General features: G+C 38.9%; 2 protein-coding genes across 4 annotated transcripts; both read left to right on the forward strand.

Moving 5' to 3' along the window:
* The first annotated feature begins 294 nt into the window (after positions 1-294).
* On the forward strand, positions 295-10657 carry LOC142402021 (von Willebrand factor A domain-containing protein 7-like). The gene is made up of 17 exons (XM_075487466.1): positions 295-379; positions 941-1040; positions 1772-1974; positions 2086-2358; positions 2834-2927; positions 3095-3223; positions 4450-4636; positions 4739-4914; positions 5206-5318; positions 7019-7135; positions 7602-7811; positions 7921-8053; positions 8199-8348; positions 8553-8645; positions 8728-9005; positions 9087-9380; positions 9475-10657. The coding sequence occupies exons 2-17, from the start codon at positions 1031-1033 to the stop codon at positions 9907-9909; spliced, it is 2895 nt and encodes a 964-aa protein (XP_075343581.1). The 5' UTR covers positions 295-379; positions 941-1030; the 3' UTR covers positions 9910-10657.
* Positions 10658-15124: 4467 nt separating this feature from the next.
* LOC142402022 (von Willebrand factor A domain-containing protein 7-like) lies at positions 15125-22770 on the forward strand. 3 transcript variants are annotated; one of them, XM_075487467.1, is made up of 17 exons: positions 15125-15210; positions 15386-15406; positions 16001-16188; positions 16316-16588; positions 17246-17339; positions 17518-17610; positions 18255-18441; positions 18546-18721; positions 19013-19125; positions 19220-19336; positions 19860-20069; positions 20179-20311; positions 20457-20606; positions 20809-20901; positions 20984-21261; positions 21343-21636; positions 21731-22770. In XM_075487467.1, exons 3-17 carry the CDS (start codon positions 16012-16014, stop codon positions 22163-22165), a joined length of 2823 nt encoding a protein of 940 aa, XP_075343582.1. In that variant the 5' UTR covers positions 15125-15210; positions 15386-15406; positions 16001-16011; the 3' UTR covers positions 22166-22770. The 3 variants fall into 3 exon arrangements, with proteins under 3 accessions (XP_075343582.1, XP_075343584.1, XP_075343583.1); XM_075487468.1 differs by having other exon boundaries at positions 15128-15204; XM_075487469.1 differs by lacking the exon at positions 17518-17610.
* Positions 22771-24564: the final 1794 nt, after the last annotated feature.

Here is a 24564-nt window from a genome sequence, read left to right on the forward strand (position 1 = left end):
CGATGATTTTAGTTTTTACTGTAAGAAATGTCGGTTCCAACATCATGTACATCTTGAAAAATCAACTTTCAGGGTTTATTTACTGGTTGTATTTCCACACTAAGTCATTGTGTAATAAAAATATAAGAATATCCAATAAGGAACTATTTTTTTAGATCTAATGGTTGTAACATTTTTCTTCATGTAAATTGATTATACTAGCTTGTCTTTTCAGTTCCTCATAAACTGTCATAGGATGTGAACAGACACCTTTTTTTGGTTTTGTTTAAATATCTCGTCAAACAAGTCAACATCAAGACACCGCCCTGTTGCTGGCAGAGTATAAAAAGAAAAATGTCATCATGACAGAAACATCTTCAGGACAGCATCACGACCTAAGGTACAGGCAATGCCAACTGATGTTTTCCTTGTCTCATAATTTTTAAAAATGTACAAATTGTTAATTTAATTAAATGACCAATTATCAAATCTGTAAACAATTAAACTCGCAATTTTGTTTAAATAATTTATCTTTATTTAATTTGTCTTATAGACAAAAATAGAATATATTGATTTGCAAATCTCATAAACTGATATTTCATAAGCAAGTAACATGATTGGGCATAAAAAAGATTCAAGTTGGGCTATTATTTTTAATGACATAGTAAAAGGTCTTAGTTTTAGCATTTGATGTGTTTTCTATGTTCTAATGTGAATAAAATTTTGTTTTATGAGATTTTTCCAAAAAATGTAATGTCTTAGTTTATATTTTGCACAGCGTCCCATCATTTTTGGCACCAGGTTGTATGATATTTATATGAAGCATTCAACTTTGCATTTGTGTTAAAAAATAGGTCATGTAATTCATTAATCTAAAAAAAACATTATACACAACAAAAGCAATACTTCTCAACTTCAACAAATTGATATAGTTCTCTGAATGAACATTCTTGATTAACAGGTACAGCAACTCCAGTCCAGTGTGCCATTCCCTCCTGCTCCACATCACTTCCTGTTTCATCAAACTAAAAACACATTCCTCTCCACTCAAATGTATTTCGGTAAGTTCCGCCTCACTTCACAGTTTGAGTAATCATTTAGCTTGTTGCACAATGAGGTCCAACATTTTGATTTGCTCTTTTTTTGCAAAAGTCAACACAGAAGCACACGCACTTTTGTAAAACTTGGCTTATATCCAGTGGCTGTAGAGACGGCATAAGGCTCTCATCATGAGGGCAAAATGTGCACTTGTGGGTCAAGCGCAGGTCACTGTCTTTGCTGCTTCGCCACACAAGACTACAAAAGCACAACTTAAACTGTTCATAAATTTCATATGGGAGATAAAGCAATGTACATAATAATTAACACAGTACATGTGAGTTTCAAAAGAAACAAGTCGCTTAAAAAAAAGATGTGTTGAAATACTAATACATACCCCCTGTATTCTTGCTTACTCTTTTGTTCCATATTTGGGTGGTTGGAATGTAGTCAAACTAGAGTGATTCTCAATAAGGGAAGGTTCGTAGATGTCACTGAAGATATAAAGAGGTCACTGACTGAAGAGAAACAAGGTATCATTTTTCAGATGTGGTCTAGACAAAAAAAAAAAGAACTACAGGTGTGAACACAGCTTTAATGGGACTTCTACTGTCTTGTTAAGAGGAATTTAAGTTGTGACAGTATAGACTAGTTTTGTGTGTTTGGATCTCCATAGAAGTTTTGGAAGATAGGACAGTAAACTCATCATCAAAATAGTAAATAGTAATATTTGTGTGAATTCTGTCTCTGACAGGTCGTTCAGGGATGCGTGGGTTGGCTTTGTTGTCTCTCCTGCTTCTGCAGACCAGAGTTCATGGCTTTGGTATATCTAGTATATTTAATCTTGGTGGAGACTCTTTGACCCATGAAGATATCACTGAGAGAGCCATCTTGAACGTCACAGCTCAGGTGTGCCGTTCTCTGGCCCTGGCCGAGGGCAAGGACTTCAATTTTCCTGTAAGAATATTATTCACCGCATGAAACTGAGTTTTTTTCTCTTTTCAGCTAAATGCGTAATTTTATGTATCATTTTAAGTGTGTGTATACAACAATTTTGTCTTTGTGTAGCCTCAGCCTTTTACTGCTGAGTCCATTGCTGCTGCATGTGAAGCCCCAAAGTCAGCCACGAGTTTCCGAAACGCCATCGACGAAATCCAAGAAGAGAACAAGAGAATAGACAGACGTCGCCTATTGGACCCACCATATCACTTTGACAATGAGCTGTTTGCAGAAGGAAAGAAGATCATCAAAGATGGCTTAGAAGCCATAAAGGCTGCCAACAAGCGACAAGAATTTTTTTCAGCAAGAGAAACTCTGGGAGGAATTCTCCACACCTTACAGGTATTTCTGACAGTTTCTTAAAGTCTCACAACACATTACCATTCTGAATAAGTGTTTCTGAAACCGTATGCAGTCTCAATCCAACAAGGATGAAACACATGGTTAATCATAATCTAATATCAAAGATGGGCGACATATGACAACTTATCAGCTGGCTCTGCAGTTCCCTTCCATTTATGAGAAAGTTATTCAACCTTCTCCTCACCAGATACGAGAGATAGAAAGTTGGTAGCAGGCTAGCAAACTCATAACGGAGCTGCTACTAAAATTATAAAGATAATTAATTAAACTAGTTGCTTTAAATTGACTGTGAATGTACAACTGTATTTATAGTAACTGTGAATTCAAATTAAATAATTACCCTACATGGAAGTTAACAGTTGATTTAGTCAGTTAAGCGACAGTGGTACAAAATTTTGTAAACATCTAAACATTTTTTTGTCTCCCTTCCCTGTTTCCCCTTTGAAACCTGAAGGATTTCTACAGTCACAGTAACTGGGTGGAAATGGGAAACAAACTCCCAAACTCCAATCTGATCAGAGCAGGCAGAAGCATTGGAAAAATAGCAGGTAAAAAGATCAGTTGTTTGTGGTGTGTTTGGGTCAACGGGCAAAATTACCTTTTTCTTTCTTTCCTGTTTTTGCACATTGCCATTCTTTGCTGTTTAGAAGCTAAACCACAGTGCATGCAACTGCACCTTCACTGTCTAAAGTTTAATACAATGTTGATTCTGCAGACAAAACCAGAGCAACATGTCGCAATTGTGATGATGACATCTGTACGAACAACATTTTAGAGGATATTCTACAGGAAAGGATACTCACTTCAGGGTATTTTTCACTTCGTTCCACCGTAAAACTCCCAGGTAAACATTACAACACATACAATCTGACATTATAACGAATCTTTAATGTTTAAAATTAAACTGAAATGCAGGCTGATCATAAATGAGTGATTTATCAGGATTAAAAATACATTTGTGTGGTTTTATAACTTTAATAAAGCCACACCGCCAATAATAAAACTATCATGAATCAGTCATTTTAGACTGATAAGTACCGTTTCTCCATTATCTTGACATTACATTACTCATTTTTACAGAAATGAAAGAGACAAAAGTGTTGAAAGTGTCTGTGCAGTAATGAACACTTTGATAAAACAACATTGAAAACTGAAATAGAATAGAAGTTTACCACTTAAAGTTAACAAGTCAGAAAATCAGCACAGTTTCCCATCTGATTGGGTTAGCAGTTATTACCATATCAATATGTACTCAGATAAAAGTGTGGGCAGTACTATGTTTGTGAATGATGGGGGAAAATACAGATGTGTATATCAACAATAAGATATAAAAATTGATTATAAAAAGATTCAGAATCTGTGGCACAGACTAAACCCACTGTTGTATGTGCATTCCCTATGAGCTCTCAGGTGGCCCTGCAAGAGAAACTGTGATGCCTTTATGGCCACATAGTCATGTTTCAGCTGTTTTTGGGGAAAAATTGACATCTGGTTCTACATTCCAAAAATGAAATGACCATCCAGGCTGTTACTCTACATGCAAAAGATGCAAAAACCAGTGTCTCTGATGTGATGGTGAATGGTCCACACTTACAGAGAACCTTTGTAACATTTTCTAGGTTATACAAAGCATTTTACATATGTTTCTCATTCATGAATAAATTGGGGTGAAGCAGGAGTCTGTGATGGCAGCGATCTTCCTTTTGTGTTGTTCTGCTGCAAAAATGGTTCAGAATTTACTGTCTAGTTGTGTGGACTGTGCTGGAGAAACAATCCTGGTTAATCTACTGTAGGTCTTAAAGTGCAGCATCTAAGGCATAAGAACCTCCTGCCAACATTTTGGTACCTGATAATACAGGACGCCTCCAGAGAGCCTATGGCCATACTTTGATAGGTCATATGGGGAACCTCTAAAACATTGGACTGGCATTGTTAATGTTGTGGCTTGTATTTGCACAGCAGAATGTTAGTTGCACATAGAAAGAAAATTGTGAAATGATGGAAATATTATGTAAAAATAAATTGATAAATAGATAAACTGTATTTAACATTTGCTATTCTGATAAACAGGAAAATGCAGCCATGGAGATTTCTTTGATGCAACACGTAAGACTGAGCCCAGAGGTGGGATCAACAAAGACAAAATCTCCAATGTCCATGGATATCTCCACAATGAAGCAGCTCGTCTGGCTGTAGCTGCAACCAGTGAGCTGCTGGAGGACATTCGAGGGGCTGCCGGGGACAGACAATTTCTTCAGTATGAACGTCATTTTGCATGTTTAAGTTATTCTAAAATAAGAGGATTAAGCAAATTTGAAAAAAGTTTTTCAATCTCTACTTTTCTCTTTTCACACCTCAGGATGATGGGAATCAACAAAGGATCAAGTAAAGCTCTTTGTTTCGTGGTCGACACAACAGGAAGTATGGGAGATGACATTGCAGCAGTAAGAACCGTCACATCGTCTATAATCGACAGAAAAGTTGGAACAGACAATGAGCCCTCATCTTACATTCTTGTGCTTTTCAACGATCCAGGTAAATTTATGAATGTTTCAGACTGAGCTTTATGTTTTGGTCTACAGGTCTTGTGTTCTTGTTTGTGCCCTCAATGTTTGAATTTACTCTGTGTTTACCTATTGAGCAATCCCAATGGAAACAAATCAGCAAATATCAATGTGCTTTGTCAGGTGATTGTTCAAATAAAAACAAATACATCAAAATCACAAAGTAAAAATCAGAGAGGAATAGAGAACAGAATATATATTTATACATATATATATATGGATTTTTTTTTTAAATATTTTTTTGTTTTCTTTTGAATCACAGGTTTTGGGCCACTGATGAGGACTACAGACCCAAAAGTTTTCAAGAATCAAATTAACTCACTGGTTCCATCTGGTGGTGGAGATACACCAGAATTGAGTCTCTCAGGACTTCAGGTGCTGCTTTTGAGTTTACTTCATATTGGATGGGGGAAATTTTGGGTCAAATTGATCGACATATATGTGAGTAAAAATGAATATAAATATGAACGAATTTATAAATGTATATATAATTAATATAAATATAAAAATGTGACACACAAATAAATGTATATATGTATTAAATATACATACATTTTTAAATATATTTTCGAGATTTTAAAATAAATATGCTTGACTTTGTGTGTGCAGTCTGCATTTGTGGATCTATTTTTTGCTCTCGTGTCCATGGCGTAATTTTGACACACTCCTACTGTGCTGCAAGATGCACAAACAAATGCATGGCGATTTGAATGTGAACAGCGGCACAGCCCTCTATTTACGGAGCATCCACCAGATGGCAGTGTCCAAGGCAAAGGGAAATGGCAGTGCCTAGCAGTCCAAGACAGAGGCTTTGGATGATCAATATGGAGTTGACAAGTGGAACAACTGGATGGGTATGACTAGTAGTTTAATCATTTATGACTTTTCCTAAATCCCTTTGGCTAGGCAGAATGAAAGGTAAAATATATTAAACTTATTAGTCCAGGGTATTCTTCATTAAGACTGGTCTGGAGCTAGCATTGACATAGATAGAATCAGAGTAGATAGAACCTACAGAATCTTTGATAAATTCCGATTCAGGTTCTAGGTCAGTGGGAGAAAGCATTCCGACAACAGAATAGCTATTGATGCTAGCGGAGCTGCTATGACTAGCGTCATTGATCATATGTTCTGAACATTTAGATAACAAATATAACACAATGAACATCAGCTGCACTATGTTATAAGCTGCAAGTTTCAAAGCATGAGAAAAAAAATCTCGGGTTATAGGTGGAGATCACAGTATTTGTAATACAGTAGTGGTTTTTGGGTCTAACATCTGCGAGCATTAGCCAAGATCATGGTAAAGTGACAAACCTGGCTAAATAATTGAGTAAATAATTAAATAAGTAAATGAATGACTTCGCTTGTTTATGGCGTCGACTGTACGTTATATCATCGTAGAGGCTTGCCAAAAGCTTTTCTTTTGGCATGTTAAGTTGTGCCAGAAAACATTTTACCTTTCATTCTGCCTAGCCAAAGGGATTTAGGAAAAGTCATAAATGATTAAACTGCTAGTCATACCCATCCAGTTGTTCCACTTGTCGACTCCATATTGATCATCCAAAGCCTCTGTCTTGGACTGCTAGGCACTGCCATTGCCCTTTGCCTTGCACACTGCCATCTGGTGGATGCTCCGTGAATAGAGGGCTGTGCCGCTGTTCACATTCAAATAGGCATGCATTTGTTTGTGCATCTTGCAGCACAGTAGGAGTGTGTCAAAATTACGCCATGGACACGAGAGCAAAAAATAGATCCACAAATGCAAACAATGGATCCACAAATGTAGACTGCCAGACTGCACACACAAAGTCAAGCATATTTATTTTAAAGTCTCAAAAATATATTTACAAATGTATGTATATTTATATACATATATACATTTATTTGTGTCACATTTTTATATTTATATTAATTATATATACATTTTTAATTCGTTCATATAAATAATTATTATTACTCACATATATGTCGATCAATTTGACCCAAAATGTCCCCCATAATATTGGTACTATAAAAGTCCTGATAGGAAAAAAAGCTCAAACTAAAGTCTTCTTTCTGCCTTATCTTCGTAGTTGGCTTTGACTGGCGCTCCACCTAATTCTGAGATCTTCCTCTTTACGGATGCACCTGCTAAAGATGCCTACCTGAGAAACACAGTGATTGCACTCATAGAACGGACCAAATCAGTGGTAAAGTACAACCTCAAATAAGGAAAAACTAGCACTTTATGGAAAAGGCAAAACCCAATCATTCTTACATTTATCTCAAATTTGATGTCACTGGAGGCAGTAAGAACCCAAAACATTTTTTTTTGGTCAGCTTCATTTACTTTGATAATATAAATCTCTACCTTCACTTCAGACCTCAACACATTCCTAAGCATGTCTTTAGGTGGGTAACAGAACAGGGTCACTGTCATTACATTTTCAAGTTTCAAAGGTCTCAAGAGCAGGGGATCTCCATCTTAAGTGGTTGCACGTTGATAAGTAATTTCTCCATCCAATTAAGTTCAGTTCAATTGAATTAAATTTAATTTGCTTATGTTCAATTATTGAAACAGACAGCCATTAAAGACACTTATGAATTGGTTAACTTGAAACTTGGGTGTAAGCAGGCTTCATGGCTGATTTTCCTGTTTGCCTCCTCTCATTTCAGGTGAACTTCATGATTACTGCTATTTTAGGGTTTCGCCGTCGAAGACAGGCTGACAATGATCAACAACAGCAAAGCCCCCGAATGGCAAGATCAGATACCCAGCTGTACAGAGATCTGGCTCAGGCCTCTGGTGGTCAGGCTATTGAAGTCACAAAAGATCAGTTGCTGGAGGCCACCAGCATAATTCAAGAGTCCTCCAGCTCCTCCCTGGTATAACTGCTCTCACTGGCTATTACATTTTTCTTCATTGTTATTAATCCATTTATTTTCTTTTTTGGATTTAATAAATTTACACACAAAGCTATGTTTGATATCATAGGTGACCCTTTTGCAAGTATCCAGGAGCCCCGGAAAGGCTGAAAATTTCCCCTTCACTGTTGACGAGTCAGTCAGAAACTTGACCATTTATATCACTGGAAGATCTGTTAATTTTACACTCATCAATCCCTCAGGTGATTGTGTCTGTAATAGTTGTGGTCTGTATTAACTGATTGTTTGATCAGAAGTGATTTACTCATTGTGTGTTTTTTCTGTTTGTTTTACCAACTTTAAACCCAAATTCAGTCGGCTCATTTTATTTCTTGGCTTTGATTTTAGGCGTGCCTCAAAGTAGCACCAACACATCTGGATCATCAATCATTACCTCCCAGTCAGTAGGAAACTTTCAGACTCTGCGGCTGCAAACAAAAGCGGGAGTGTGGGAAATGAGAATGGGGTCAACAAATCCCTACAGCCTGAAGGTTGTAGGTGAGTCCTCTGGGATTACATGGTTGAATAATAAAAAAAAAAAAACCTTATTATTAGATATTCTTTATCTTCTATATCTTAAATTACATAATATTGACAAATATGCAAATATGATCATGGAAACGAGTAAAGTACATGCTTGGAAGCTCTTGAATAAATGGCCACCATGGTTGATTTCTTTCTTTGCAACTTTTCTATTTGCAGGTGAGAGTCCAATCAACTTCCTGTTTGACTTTTTGAAGGAGTCACAGGGTCCCTTAGGAGGGTTTGATCTTGTAGACAATCGGCCAACAGCTGGTAAAGGAAGCGCAATTTTGTGATTTTATAAAGTAAGTGTATCAGTGTCAGCATATCTGAGTGCATTTTCTTTTCTCCAAAGGTGGTAATGGTAGCCTGATGGTGACACTCACTGGGAGTGACTCTGCCACAGTGACAGAGGTCACTCTGGTTGAATCATCAGGATCAGGGCAGGTTAACGGCAGCGTGGAGGCTCAGGGCGGAGGAGAATTCTTTGTCCGGTTTGACAGGATACCATCAGCTGAGTTTGTGGTACTTGTGAAGGGACAGAACAACAACAGTGCCTCCAGAGCATCCTCTGGGATCTTCCAAAGGCAGTCAACCATCAGCCTGAGAGCTTCTACTCTCACTGTTACAGCTGTAAGCAAATGCAAAAAAATTACCTTTAAGATCAATTAAACTGCACTGGTCTTATAATGGTCTTTTTCCTTCTGTTGTTAGGAGGATTCAGACATCATCTTAGAGCCAGGAACACCCCGTTCAGTTCACTTCTCTGTGATGACAAGTGGAGCAGGGGGAACCTTCACCATCCAGGCTGCCAATGACCAAGGCTTTAATTTAACCTTCCCATCCTCTGTATCCCTGGACACTGGAGGCAGTGCTAATGGTATAGTGAATCTCACAGCACCTCTTAACACTCCATCTGGTACCGGTGTCACACTGACCATTGAGGCTACGGCTCCAGGAGCCGCAGACACCAACTATGCTGTGCTGCGACTCACCGTCCTCCCAACGGTAATGCCTCATTCGAATCCTTGATTTATGTGTCTATTTAAGAAGGGCTTAGTGGATGACATGCTCTTGTTTTTACATTTTCACTCTCTCATAGGTGACTGATTTCACTCAGCCAGAGTGTCAGCTGCTCAGCCTGCAGTCCAACTGCTCCGACAACTGCAGCCAGTCGATGTGGGAGCTCTTTGTCCAGGTTACTGATGGGGCTGAAGGGACAGGCGTCAATCGCATCAGCCTCAGAGAAGGCAACGGCATCTTGAACACCAGCATGGCAGCTGGCAGCAAGAACATTACTTTGGTGTCCTACACCGGTTCCTGCTGCTCGCCTGATGTGCAGCTGGTGGTTGTGGATGAGGTGGGTAATGTGGGAACCTGTAGATTTTCTGTCCGCACAAATGTCACACTAGCTGAGACCACCATCAGCCCTCCGGATCCAACGACAACAGATGTTCCATCTTTGTCTACCAGACTTGTTCAGTCTGTTCTTCTTTGTCTTGGCATCACAGTCCTGGGGTTCAGGTTATCATCTTAGATGGGGATTTACTGAAAGGTAACATCTACATGCTGTTTAAATTCAGTTTGCTATTAACATGTAGATTACACTGATGTAGTCCAACGCAACAGCCCCATTGTAAACTATCTACCATTCATCCATCCATTTTCTATACCCGCTGAATCCGTCGGTCGGTCGCGGGGGGGGGGGCTGGAGCCTATCCCAGCGGTTGTAAACTATCTCATATAAATAAAATAATTAGTTTTCTGAAGCTTAAGAAAGTCATCGGTTATTTTGCACATGTAACAATCAAGAAGTTCCTCTTACATGTTTTTGTAAAGGAAGATGATGTATTGTTTTTATTGAATCAGTTTGAGAGACTTTTAATGCTTTAACTTTGTGCTCATATTTGAGGTTGTTGGTGCTGTTGAGTTGCATCATCCAGATGGGTAACAACAGGGTATATATGTTGCTAATAACTGTTGTAAAAAACAACCTGAATCCAAGAACACCATTTTAATTGCATGTAATCATTGTATTAGTAGGGATGCAAATATGTTTTGATTCAGACATTGACCATGTGACTGTTTAAGTTCTTAACATGAAACGTGGGCGATGAGTAATTTAAATTTAGATTGTAGTATGTGTTGAATGGGATTGTTGATTTAATCATTGATTTATTTTTAATTTGAAATTATTTATCAATCTTCATCTTTATTATTCTATTAGAAATCACTGTGGTTTGATATCTGAAGGATGACAATAAAAGTAGAAATAAAACAAACAAGTCCTCTGTGGTTGTTAAAGCTTTAAAAAGTGGCATTTATTGAAAAGTAGTTCAATGATGACGATGAAAGAGTATCAATATTTTTTTCTTTAAGTTTTATAATACAATAGATCACAACCTAAACGGTCTATTATATCACTTTAAATTGCTTACAGAAATGACAACAACATAAATTGTGGGGTATCTAAGGGCTTCATTTCTTTTCAATCTTTTATGACCCCAAAGGCTGTGACACTGTATGCAATGTGAATAAAAACAAAACATCAACAAATCTCATAAACCAAAATTTTATTAAGAGAAGAAAATAGAAAACATATCAAATGATGAAAGTGGTACAAAATACTGTTTCTTGAAAAGCATCTGAGAAAGTAAGCTGTACCAAAAAGAAGCAGCTTGAGGAACATGTTGATACAAACTGGTCAGTGACATGATTGGGTATAAAAAAGAGCACCCTAGAGAATATCTCAGAGAGTATCTCAGAAGTAAAACTGGACAGAGGTTTAGCAATCCGGACTGTTATCAGCACTTAGTTTAAAAGTGTGCATGTGCTCTGTATTACTGCCTATGGAAATTTCAACCTGCACACCTGGAAAAACACCATCTGTCAAGCTCGCAGATCATAGACATTTTCTGGACTCAATTAATTTCCTTTTTTATTTTGTTAACTATTGTGTCATCCTTATTTCACTTCCTGTTAAGTTTCCCACCAGTATTGGGGTGGTCGGTGAAGTAGTGGGTTGAGCAGGCGCCCCATGTACAGAGGCTACAGTCCTCGCTGCAGCTGGCCCCAGTTCAAGTCCCACACCGGGTGGCCCTTTGCTGCATGTCTTCCCCCTCTCTCTGCTCCTTGCTTCCTGTCTCTCTGCCCTATGGTGTGCTTCCCGGGTTCTCTGCTCCTTGGGGGGAGTTGGTGGCCTGGGTCTGGGGGCCCTCTCGGCCTGCTTCTGATTGCTGGGGGGGATTGTGACACTATGCACTGATATTTAAGCGGGACCATCTATGTGTATTGCATGTTCATGTACACTCACACACACACACATACACACACATTCATTAGCCCAGCTGCATGCTCACTCAGCAGTTGTTGTGCTGTCCTGTGGTTTAAGGTCACCTGTGTATCATATGAGATTGCTGCTGCTTGTGTTTTTTTCTTTGTGTGTGTGTTTGTTCTCTGCTTGTCTGCTTACAGGTGCTCCTGGTGCTTCCAAGGTTGGATTCCCCACAAAAGCCGTGAATCGTCTTCAGTTTGTTTTTACAGGTGTAGCAGTTGGTTGTCGGATTTTTCATTGTTTTTTTTTTGTCTCTTCATGTTTCTGTTCTTTTTTTCTCTCCTTCGCTTTCCCTCTCTCTCTGTCCCCCGGTCCGGTTTGGCACTATTATCATATCATGTTAAATATTGTAACAAAAATAAATAAATAAAAATGAGGAGTGGATGGGCGTCAATGGGAGCTTTACATTCATAAAGCTTCCCTTGGCATAGCAAATGTGTTTAGCATAAACGGTATTCAGATTACAGTTCTGCTGACATAATGCTGTACAGGACAAGGAAAAAAAAAAAAAAAAAAAAAAAAGTTGGATATGAGCAATACATTTAGAGGGAGAAATGAATGCCCAGGGAGGATAACTGCGACTATAAGCAGTGGAGTAAAATCTACCAGGGTTAGGGCCTCACCTCACCTCACCAGCAACGCAACCCACAAACAAAAACAAACGTAAGAAAGAAGTGTTAGAAACAAAAGGAAATATCCAAACACCGCATTTGGGGCCACAAAAGACAGGTGAGAACCTGGCGCCAACTCTCCAAAGTCTAAGCGATCTTAATCAAGCTCACTCCTGGAACACTTGTACAAAAACTCAAAACTCTTACCACCTTGTATCACAACAATGTGCACTTGCTTAGGGAACAAAGACCAAACTTACGTACTAAAAAAAAAAAAGAACAAGGACAAAACAAAGCAGAACAAAACAGCAGTTGCAATATGGCTTATGTCATTCCAGTGATTACAAAGGACAGCTGTAAGAACCGGCACACGTCCGATTCTTAACAGAAAGTTGGAATCCCATAAAAAAAAAAAAAAAAAAAAGATTCTTATGCCATGCAATTAAGCACAAGGCACCGGAGGATCGAGCAGTGTGAAGACAGCTCGCTGGTCTTGCTTATATCAGTGCCAGCAAATTAGAATGCAGGAACTGGAACGGAATTACTTGAACGTAGTAGTTGGAAAGTTGTTGCCCCATCTGCGAACTGGTAAATGGTGAGAATTGGAGAGTTTACCAACCGTCTCCCTGCTGGACTTCCTTACCATGCCAGGACAAGGGCTGGCATTAATGGATGCTTCAGGTAATGCTGTAGCAGAAGCTGAGGAGTGAAGAGTGGGACTTGTTTTCTGTTGGGGCATTGACTGTGACTGACTGACACTGGTATGCATCTGTTTACCACCCACAAGCCATATTTATCTATGTTAAAGCTTGGCAAAATGAAGTTGGTTTGGCTGCATGGGAAGGATGCCTTAAGGCAGGTGCAGGATTAAGCGTTGGTCAATGCACATGACGTACCTCTATCAACCTGTATAATGGAGCTACCCCTTACACTTGTCCTTCTTGCTCAAGTGGTTTAGATACCTGGAACACGTCTGGGGCCCACCCATCCTGAATTTTGATGGACCTGCTGGCAACACTTCCTCAGCCTGTTTGGATCTCACTCACATTGAGATAGATGGCTGAAAGAGACAAGCAGTCTATAACAGTGCTAACAGCTAATCAAAATGCACTAAACAAAACTTGAACTTTCAATTTTTTATTTTGAGATGTCAGTTCAGTATGACATCTGACATTCAGTTGTTAGCACTGGTGTTAGGGTTGTCCCAGGGCCGGCCCAAGCCTTTATGGGGCCTTAAGCAGAATTTCATTTAGGGCCCCCCTACCATCACCTCAGCTCCAGATGCCTCATTATTCCATAGGCTACACTGTTATGAGTGTAACGGACCCACAATCATTAGCATTATTTGTAATCCTCTTACATTATACAGGTGTCATTCTTGTTTTTAACCTTAAAGGGATAGCAAACTCATAAATATTAACTTCTACATAAAGAGTGATGTATAAGTATGGCTCATTAATCTAACTATTTGAAAGTAACATCAGCAGGCTGGAGACTGCATTTATAGTAAACACGTTAAATAGTTTAATTTCTTTCAGATGTGCAATGGTGTGCAAAATGTTCAAAATACAAAATAGAATCAAATGACATTCACATTATCTTACAGAAAAATAAAGTTGTAATCAAAGTTAAATTCAAAATTGCTCTCGGGGCCCCCTGGTGGCGTGGGGGCCCTAAGCGATCGCATAGTTGGCGTATGCCTTGGGCCGGCTCTGGGTTGTCCTCAACCATAAGTCATTTGCTCAGCTGTAATGTTTCTACTTGGGCTATGTTCATGTATTTGGCAGACGCTCTTATCCTAAGCAACTTGTTTTACTTGTTATAAGTCACGGTTGGTCAAAATAAATGATAAACAAAACATCGACATGAGGGTATCAAAACATTGCTGTCATGCAGTTTCGGTTATAAGTGCCTCCTGAGACATTAGCACAGCAAAAAAAGATATGTGTTTTATTTCTGATAACATATGTTTGCATCCTTGGGCTGAACCTCAGTGGTACCCGAGTGGATCAGTGGATCCGATCACTACCAGGAAGTGGTATGTACATTTTAGAAAACTTCAATTGGACCCAAATCAAAATAGATTTTTTTTTTAAATATTATTGTAATTACTGAAACACATGTAAAGTGTAGAGATTACCGTGTTTTCACGTCTTTCTCATTAGGACTAACTTTTGTATGTCGGGTCAAAGAGAGGCCTCACTAATGGAGAGCAGAAAAGTTTTCTCAAGTTCACCGGATAATAATTGTGACAATCTTTTGATGGCTTGTTGAAACATAATGACAAAGATGAGATCAATTGTATGATCAAATGCCAAAAATTAATTTTATGAGACAAAAGAAATAGGAAAAAAAAAGACAGTCTTTGTCAACATTTAAAAATATTTCCCCCTTAATTGCAAATTTTCTGACCATTACAGATACATTTTAGATCTTCCAAAATAATGGGACATTCTTAAGAAAATGTTATCTATACGAAGTAAATCTTTCAATTTATGATTAAGACATAATGTCTTTTTTTCTGTGTGCAAGAAAATACAGCATTTCCTTTATGATAACTTTTAAGTATAACTTGACAAAGCAGCCTTTGAAACTGCGTTATTTTACCAAAAATGCAATTAAAGTTAATAGCGTCAAATGAATGCATATAGCTTTTACTGTGACATTTAATAACATGGCTTGTTTTTAGACTAGGGAACAATGCATTTTTGGCGCGATGTTCAGGCTCCTTTGGTTTTCCACACATTCAAATCACAAGTGTTATGATAACAGTCCATGTGAAACAAGTTGAGCGCCGTTAAAACTCCTCCCGACCCCACTGGCATTACAAATAGAAAGTGTTCCATGAAACAACAACACTGAGGAGAGGACAGGGCAGAGACCAAAGGTGCAGGTACTCGTTTTTTTCATGTAGAGATTTTAAATCTGAACATTTTAGTTTTACATGTGGACACTGTTTATCACTGTTTATTTATTATCACTGTGTTATACTGTTATGTACATATTGTTGAACTATGAATCTAAAATGAATATTAATGAATGATGTTTGTGCTTTCTGCTCCTTTCAGCCGAGTCTTTGGGTGGTACAGGTATGCCATGTTTTAAATCCCAAACCAAATTAATAAAATTCAAAGATACATCCTCATAATAATCTAGAAATTCAAAATTTTTTTAATCTATTAATTTAGTGTCACAAAACAATACTTTAATACAATATACTAAATTCACTTTTCCTGTTAAAACAAATATTGTGGGGTTATGGAATACATTTAACTTGAAATTGATCAAAAATTATTTAGGCTTTCACTTTCTAAACTCCAGCAGCATTGATATTTTACACATATGTAATCTGTTCAAGTGAAGGCATTACTCGTTTCAGTCAGCTAACGCCAAACCACGTTCTGTATATACAACAACAGCCTGGCTGCGCAGTAAAACAGCCTAAACTGGTCTAAACTGGTCAGGAAGTGCAGACATGTGACCCACAGTGAAATTTAACAGTTATCCTTAGTTCACAAACATGGCATAGGGATTTGTTCAAAGAGGATGGGGGTCCAATATTGTGACGTTATGGTTTTTATTGATTTTTTACACAGCGAACCAACTCTTGTCGAAACATGTTTGTATTTAAAAAAATAAGAGGTTTTATTCTTCAGTTTGTTCTCCCTCACTCTCTGTGACAGGTCATCCAGTGATGCCTGGGTTGGCTTTGCTGGCTCTCCTGCTTCTGCAGACCATAGTTCGTGTCTTTAGTATATCAAATGGAGACTCTTTGAATCATCAAGTTATCACTGAGAGAGCCATATTAAATGTCACGGTACAGGTGTGTCGTGCTGTGGCCCTGGCTGAGGGCAAGGACTTCACTTTCCCTGTAAGAATTACATTAACCCAATTATACTGTTTTTTTCCCTCTACATTGTAATATGAATAAATGTAATTTCTGCTGTAATATTAGACTATGTGTGTGTTTATGTGTGTGTATATATACCTGTGTGTAGCCCCAGCCTTTTACTTCTACGACAGTCGCTGCAGCATGTGAAGCCCCAAAATCAGCCACGAGTTTCCGAAAAGCCATCAACCATATCCAAAAAGAGAACAAGAGAATAGACACCCGTCGCCTATTCAGCCCACCATATCACTTTGACGATGAGCGGTTTGCAGAAGGAAAGAAGCTCATCAAAGATGGCTTAGAAGCCATAAAGGCTGCCAACAAGCGACAAGACATTTTTTCAGCAAGAGAAACTCTGGGAGGAATTCTCCACACCTTACAGGTATTTCTGACAGTTTCTTAAAGTCTCACAACACATTACCATTCTGAGTAAGTGTTTCTGAAACCGTATGCAGTCTCGATCCAACAAGGATGAAACACATGGTTAATCATAACCTAATATCAAAGATGGGCCACATTTGACAACTTATCAGTTGGCTTTGCAGTTCCCTTCCATTTATGAGAAAGTTATTCAACCTTTTCCTCACCAGATTTATTTGTGAAGAAAAATATAATAGGTTAACAGTGGACACTGTTAGAAAGGGTCTAAACTTCCAAATAGCATTGAATTGCTGTTAATGTGCTGGATGGGTACAGCACAAGTATTAGCCAATTTATTTATGTGAGAAAAGTTACTGTACATATTAGCTTACTACTTGAAATGAAAATTTAAAAAAAATATATAAGACACACTCGGTGAACACATTTTCCTCACGTCATAATGGAGCTGCTACTAAGATTTAGAAAGATTGTACTGTAATTAGTTGCTTTAAATTGACTGTGGATGTACAACTGTATTTATAGTAACTGTGAATTCTAATTAAATAATTACCCTACATGGAAGTTAACAGTTGATTTAGTCAGTTAAGCGACAGTGGTACAAAATTTTATCTAAACATTTTTTTGTCTCCCTTCCCTGTTTCCCCTTTGAAACCTGGAGGATTTCTACAGTCACAGTAACTGGGTGGAAATGGGAAACAAACTCCCAAACTCCAATCTGATCAGAGCAGGCAAAAGCATTGGAAAAATAGCAGGTAAAAAGATCAGTTGTTTGTGGTGTGTTTGGGTCAACGGGCAAAATTACCTTTCTTTCTTTCTTTCCTGTTTTTGCACATTGCCATTCTTTGCTGATCAGAAGCTAAACCACAGTGCATGCAACTGCACCTTCACTGTATAGTGACAATAAAGTTGAATGTAATGTTGATTCTGCAGACAAAACCAGAATAACATTTAAGAGGATATTCTACAGGATAAGATACTATCTTCAGGGCATTTTGCACTTGTTTCCCCCCAGAGAACCCAGAGGTAAACATTACAACACATACAATCTGACATTATATTGAATCTTTAATGTTTAAAATTAAACTGGAATGCAGGCTGATCATAAATGAGTGATTTATCAGAACCTCTAAAACATTGGACTGGCATTGTTAATGTTGTGGGTTATTCAAGGTAAACACAATAAACTTGTGCTAAAGAAAAAACTGGACCAGACTCAGTGAATAATTCCCTATAATCCCTATAAAGACCTGGTTTCAAAAGGCTCTTCTAATCCAAATCCACTGACTGGACTTTACTGCCTCATCTGACATTTCCTTCACTATTTTCCTCACACTCTGTCCACTTACACCCAACTCCCTCAACAATGAGACAACAGACTTTGCAACAAATCCTCTACATTCTACTTCCACTGGACATATCCTAACTTTCCATCCTTGCTGCCTTTCCTCCTTATTGTCTTACCAACTTTCTCCCCCTCTTGAACAAACTGAATTGCCACTCTCTTCACCTTAGACCCTCCTAAACTTACCTGCCTTCGTTTATCTTCAGTACCTGCAGCTAAGCTTCTTTAATTCAGAATTTAGTTCAGAATGTTAGCTGAACTTAGAAAGAAAATTGTGTAATAGTGGATATTTACAGTATGTAAAAATAAATTGATTAACAAACAGGAAAATGCAGCCATGGAAATAGCTTTGATAAAACACGTAAGACTGAGCCCAGAGGTGGGATCAACAAAGACAGCTTCACATCCAACCATGGACATCTCCACAATGAAGCAGCTCGTCTGGCTGTAGCTGCAACCAGTGAGCTGCTGGAGGACATTCGAGGGGCTGCCGGGGACAGACAATTTCTTCAGTATGAACGTCATTTTGCATGTTTAAGTTTTTCTAAAATAAGAGGATTAATAGAACTTAAAAAAAAGTTTATTCAATTTGTACTTTTCTCTTTTCATATCTCAGGATGATGGGAATCAACAAAGAATCAAGTAAAGCTCTTTGTTTCGTGGTCGACACAACAGGAAGTATGGGAGATGACATTGCAGCAGTAAGAGCCGTCACATCGTCTATAATCGACAGAAAAGTTGGAACAGACGATGAGCCCTCATCTTACATTCTTGTGCCTTTCAGTGATCCAGGTAAATTTATGAATGTTTCAGACTGAACTTTATGTTTTGGTCTAAAGGTCTTGTGTTCTTGTTTGTGCCCTCAATATTTAAATTTACTCTGTGTTTACCTATTGAGCAATCATAAATGGAAACAAATCAGCAAATATCAATGTGCTTTGTCAGGTGATTGTTCAAATAAAAACAAATGCATCAAAATCACAAAGTAAAAATCAGAGAGAAACAGAGAACAGAATATATATTTATACATATATATATGGATTTTTTATTTTTTATATTTTTTTGTTTTGTTTTGAATCACAGGTTTTGGGCCACTGATGAAGACTACAGACCCAAAAGTTTTCAAGAATCATATTGATTCACTGGCTCCATCTGGTGGTGGAGATGCAGCAAAATTGAGTCTCTCAGGACTTCAGGTGCTGGTTTTAGTTTACTTCATATTGGTACTATACAAGTCATGATAGGAAAAAAAGCTCAAACTAAAGTCTTCTTTCTGCCTTATCTTCGTAGTTGGCTTTGATTGGCGCGCCACCTAATTCTGAGATCTTCCTCTTTACGGATGCACCTGCTAAAGATGCCTACCTGAGAAACACAGTGATTGCTCTCATAGAACGGACCAAATCAGTGGTAAAGTACAACCTCAAATAAGGAAAAGCTAGGAAGCTAGGCAAAACACAATCATTCTTACATTTATCTCAAATTTGATGTCACTGGAGGCATTAAGAACCCAAAACATTTTTTTTCTGGTCAGCTTCATTTACTTTGATAATATAAATCTCTACCTTCACTTCAGACCTCAACACATTCCTAAACATGTCTTCAGGTGGGTAACAGAACAGGGTCACTGTCATTACATTTTCAAGTTTCAAAGGTCTCAAGAGCAGGGGATCTCCATCTTAAGTGAGATGACATTTGTTGTAATTTGGTGCTATATAAATAAAACTGAATTGAATTGAAATTGAAGTGGGTGCACATTGATGAATCGTTTTTCCATTCAATTAAGTTCAGTTCAATTGAATTAAATTTAATTTGCTTATGTTCAATTATTGAAACAGACAGCCATTAAAGACACTTATGAATTGGTTAACTTGAAACTTGGGTGTAAGCAGGCTTCATGGCTGATTTTCCTGTTTGCCTCCTCTCATTTCAGGTGAACTTCATGATTACTAATGTTTTAGGATTTCGCCGTCGAAGACAAGCTGACAAATATCAACAACAGCAAAGCCGCCGAATGGCAAGATCAGATACCCAGCTGTACAGAGATCTGGCTCAGGCCTCTGGTGGTCAGGCTATTGAAGTCACAAAAGATCAGCTGCTGGAGGCCACCAGCATAATTCAAGAGTCCTCCAGCTCCTCCCTGGTATAACTGCTCTCACTGGCTATTACATTTTTCTCCATTGTTATTAATCCATTTATTTTATTTTTTGGATTTAATGAATTTACACACAAAGCTATGTTTGATATCATAGGTGACCCTTTTGCAAGTATCCAGGAGCCCCGGAAAGGCTGAAAATTTCCCCTTCACTGTTGACGAGTCAGTCAGAAACTTGACCATTTATATCACTGGAAGATCTGTTAATTTTACACTCATCGATCCCTCAGGTGATTGTGTCTGTAATAGTTGTGGTGTGTATTAACTGATTGTTTGATCAGAAGTGATTTACTCATTGTGTGTTTTTTCTGTTTGTTTTACCAACTTTAAACCCAAATTCAGTCGGCTCATTTTATTTCTTGGCTTTTATTTTAGGCGTGCCTCAAAGTAGCACCAACACATCTGGATCATCAATCATTACCTCCCAGTCAGTAGGAAACTTTCAGACTCTGCGGCTGCAAACAAAAGCGGGAGTGTGGGAAATGAGAATGGTGTCAACAAATCCCTACAGCCTGAAGGTTGTAGGTGAGTCCCTATGGGATTACATGGTTGAATAATGAAAAAAAAATCTTATTATTAGATATTCTTTATCTTCTATATCTTAAATTACATAATATTGACAAATATGCAAATATGATCAAGGAAACGAGTAAAGTACATGCTTGGAAGCTCTTGAATAAATGGCCACCTTGGTTGATTTCTTTTTTTGCAACTTATCTATTTGCAGGTGAGAGTCCGATCGACTTCCTGTTTGACTTTTTGAAGGAGTCACAGGGTCCCTTAGGAGGGTTTAATCTCGTAGACAATCGGGCAACAGCTGGTAAAGGAAGCGCAATTTTGTAATTTTATAAAGTAAGTGTTTCAGTGTCAGCATATCTGAGTGAATTTTCTTTTCTCCAAAGGTGGTAATGGTAGCCTGATGGTGACACTCACTGGGAGTGACTCTGCCACAGTGACAGAGGTCACTCTGGTTGAGTCATCAGGATCAGGGCAGGTTAACGGCAGCGTGGAGGCTCAGGGCGGAGGTGAATTCTTTGTCCGGTTTGACAGGATACCATCAGCTGAGTTTGTGATACTTGTGAAGGGACAGAACAACAACAGTGCCTCCATAGCATCCTCTGGGATCTTCCAAAGGCAGTCAACCATCAGCCTGAATGCTTCTACTCTCACTGTTACAGCTGTAAGCAAATGCAAAAAAATTACCTTTAAGATCAATTAAACTGCATTGGTCTTATAATGGTCTTTTTCCTTCTGTTGTTAGGAGGATTCAGACATCATCTTAGAGCCAGGAACACCCCGTTCAGTTCACTTCTCTGTGATGACAAGTGGAGCAGGGGGAACCTTCACCATCCAGGCTGCCAATGACCAAGGCTTTAATTTAACCTTCCCATCCTCTGTATCCCTGGACACTGGAGGCAGTGCTAATGGTACAGTGAATCTCACAGCACCTCTTAACACTCCATCTGGTACCGGTGTCACACTGACCATTGAGGCTACGGCTCCAGGAGCCGCAGACACCAACTATGCTGTGCTGCGACTCACCGTCCTCCCAACGGTAATGCCTCATTCGAATCCTTGATTTATGTGTCTATTTAAGAAGGGCTTAGTGGATGACACGCTCTTGTTTTTACATTTTCACTCTCTCATAGGTGATTGATTTCACCCAGCCAGAGTGTCAGCTGCTCAGCCTGCAGTCCAACTGCTCCGACAACTGCAGCCAGTCGATGTGGGAGCTCTTTGTCCAGGTTACTGATGGGGCTGAAGGGACAGGCGTCAATCGCATCAGCCTCAGAGAAGGCAACGGCATCTTGAACACCAGCATGGCAGCTGGCAGCAAGAACATTACTTTGGTGTCCTACACCGGTTCCTGCTGCTCGCCTGATGTGCAGCTGGTGGTTGTGGATGAGGTGGGTAATGTGGGAACCTGTAGATTTTCTGTCCGCACAAATGTCACACTAGCTCAGACCACCATCAGCCCTCCGGATCCAACGACAACAGATGTTCCATCTTTGTCTACCAGACTTGTTCAGTCTGTTCTTCTTTGCCTTGGCATCACAGTCCTGGGGTTCAGGTTATCATCTTAGATGGGGATTTACTGAATGGTAACATCTACATGCTGTTTAAATTCAGTTTGCTATTAACATGTAGATTACACTGATGTAGTCCAACGCAACAGCCCCATTGTAAACTATCTACCATTCATCCATCCATTTTCTGTACCCGCTGAATCCGTCGGTCGGGTCGCGGGGGGGGGGGGGGCTGGAGCCTATCCCAGCGGTTGTAAACTATCTCATATAAATAAAATAATTAGTTTTCTGAAGCTTAAGAAAGTCATCGGTTGTTTTGCACATGTAACAATCAAGAAGTTCCTCTTACATGTTTTTGTAAAGGAAGATGATGTATTGTTTTTATTGAATCAGTTTGAGAGACTTTTAATGCTTTAACTTTGTGCTCATATTTGAGGTTGTTGGTGCTGTTGAGTTGCATCATCCAGATGGGTAACAACAGGGTATATATGTTGCTAATAACTGTTGTAAAAAACAACCTGAATCCAAGAACACCATTTTAATTGCATGTAATCATTGTATTAGTAGGGATGCAAATATGTTTTGATTCAGACATTGACCATGTGACTGTTTAAAGGGATAGTTCGGGATATTTGACATGAATCTGTATGGCATCACCATAACCAGTGTCGTGCATTCAAACTGACTTACCCCCGACAGTGTCCTGTGAGCCGAGTTCTTGTCCAGTGTTGGTCAAGGCGAAAGTAGTCCGGCTTGTTTGCTGGGGTCAAGAAATTAGCGCGTTTTTCTTCCCAAAACAGTACGTGTGCTAAAGAGTGATTTATTTCATCACAAAAACCGAAGCCGGCAAAAGTCACTCCTCGTTATCACTTGGGCCCTACTGTCTCTCATTGTGTATCAGTGCGCACGTCATTCTGACCGCGAGCTGTGCGCACGAGTCGATTCACTTTGTTTACTGCTCGGGAAGATGTCTGACTACGAGAGCGACGAGGAACATATTGACTTCCGTTCAGAGCCAAGGGGGTATCTTTATGAACCCGTTTATCCTGAGGAGGAAGTTCGCCAAATGGACTTAGATCGGGCAGAAAGAGAGAGGGTGGACAGAGAAGTGATGGAAACAGAAGCTGGAGCCACTGCTGGAGCTGCGATACCCAGGGTGGCCGACAAATCCTGGTGCACTTGTTTGAAGTGCGAAGTAATGCAGACAGAGGTGGAATGTTACTGCTGCCACGAGTGGGATTTAGTTATGCCCCAGATACAAAACCTTTCCATAGATGAGGATGTCGGCGGGACAGCTGCTGCCTGCATCACAAATAACGGTGACTTCCCTGCACTCCTGAATGCAGGCGTCTTGAGAACTTTTTTCCATGTTCCCAAGATCAACTGGAAGAGGCGTCCCAGACCAGCTGGACCCGATGGCCAGTTGTCTGCAGAGTAAGTGTTGAGCACTGCCAAAGAACAGAAAGACTCGTGCGCACAGCTCGCGGTCAGAATGACGTGCGCACTGATACACAATGAGAGACAGTATAGGGCCCAAGTGATAAGGAGGAGTGACTTTTGCCGGCTTCGGTTTTTGTGATGAAATAAATCACTCTTTAGCACACGTACTGTTTTGGGAAGAAAAACGCGCTAATTTCTTGACCCCAGCAAACAAGCCGGACTACTTTCGCCTTGACCAACACTGGACAAGAACTCGGCTCACAGGACACTGTCGGGGGTAAGTCAGTTTGAATGCACGACACTGGTTATGGTGATGCCATACAGATTCATGTCAAATATCCCAAACTATCCCTTTAAGTTCTTAACATGAAACGTGGGCGATGAGTAATTTAGATTTAGATTGTAGTATGTGTTGAATGGGATTGTTGATTTAATCATTGATTTATTTTTAATTTGAAATTATTTATCAATCTTCATCTTTATTATTCTATTAGAAATCACTGTGGTTTGATATCTGAATGATGACAATAAAAGTAGAAATAAAACAAACAAGTCCTCTGTGGTTGTTAAAGCTTTAAAAAGTGGCATTTATTGAAAAGTAGTTCAATGATGACGATGAAAGAGTACCAATATTTTTTTCTTTAAGTTTTATAATACAATAGATCACAACCTAAACGGTCTATTATATCACTTTAAATTGCTTACAGAAATGACAACAACATAAATTGTGGGGTATCTAAGGGCTTCATTTCTTTTCAATCTTTTATGACCCCAAAGGCTGTGACACTGTATGCAATGTGAATAAAAACAAAACATCAACAAATCTCATAAACCAAAATTTTATTAAGAGAAGAAAATAGAAAACATATCAAATGATGAAAGTGGTACAAAATACTGTTTCTTGAAAAGCATCTGAGAAAGTAAGCTGTACCAAAAAGAAGCAGCTTGAGGAACATGTTGATACAAACTGGTCAGTGACATGATTGGGTATAAAAAAGAGCACCCTAGAGAATATC

The sequence above is a fragment of the Odontesthes bonariensis genome, chromosome 16, assembly GCF_027942865.1.
Source record: "Odontesthes bonariensis isolate fOdoBon6 chromosome 16, fOdoBon6.hap1, whole genome shotgun sequence".
In the NCBI taxonomy this organism is placed as follows: Eukaryota; Metazoa; Chordata; class Actinopteri; order Atheriniformes; family Atherinopsidae; genus Odontesthes; species Odontesthes bonariensis.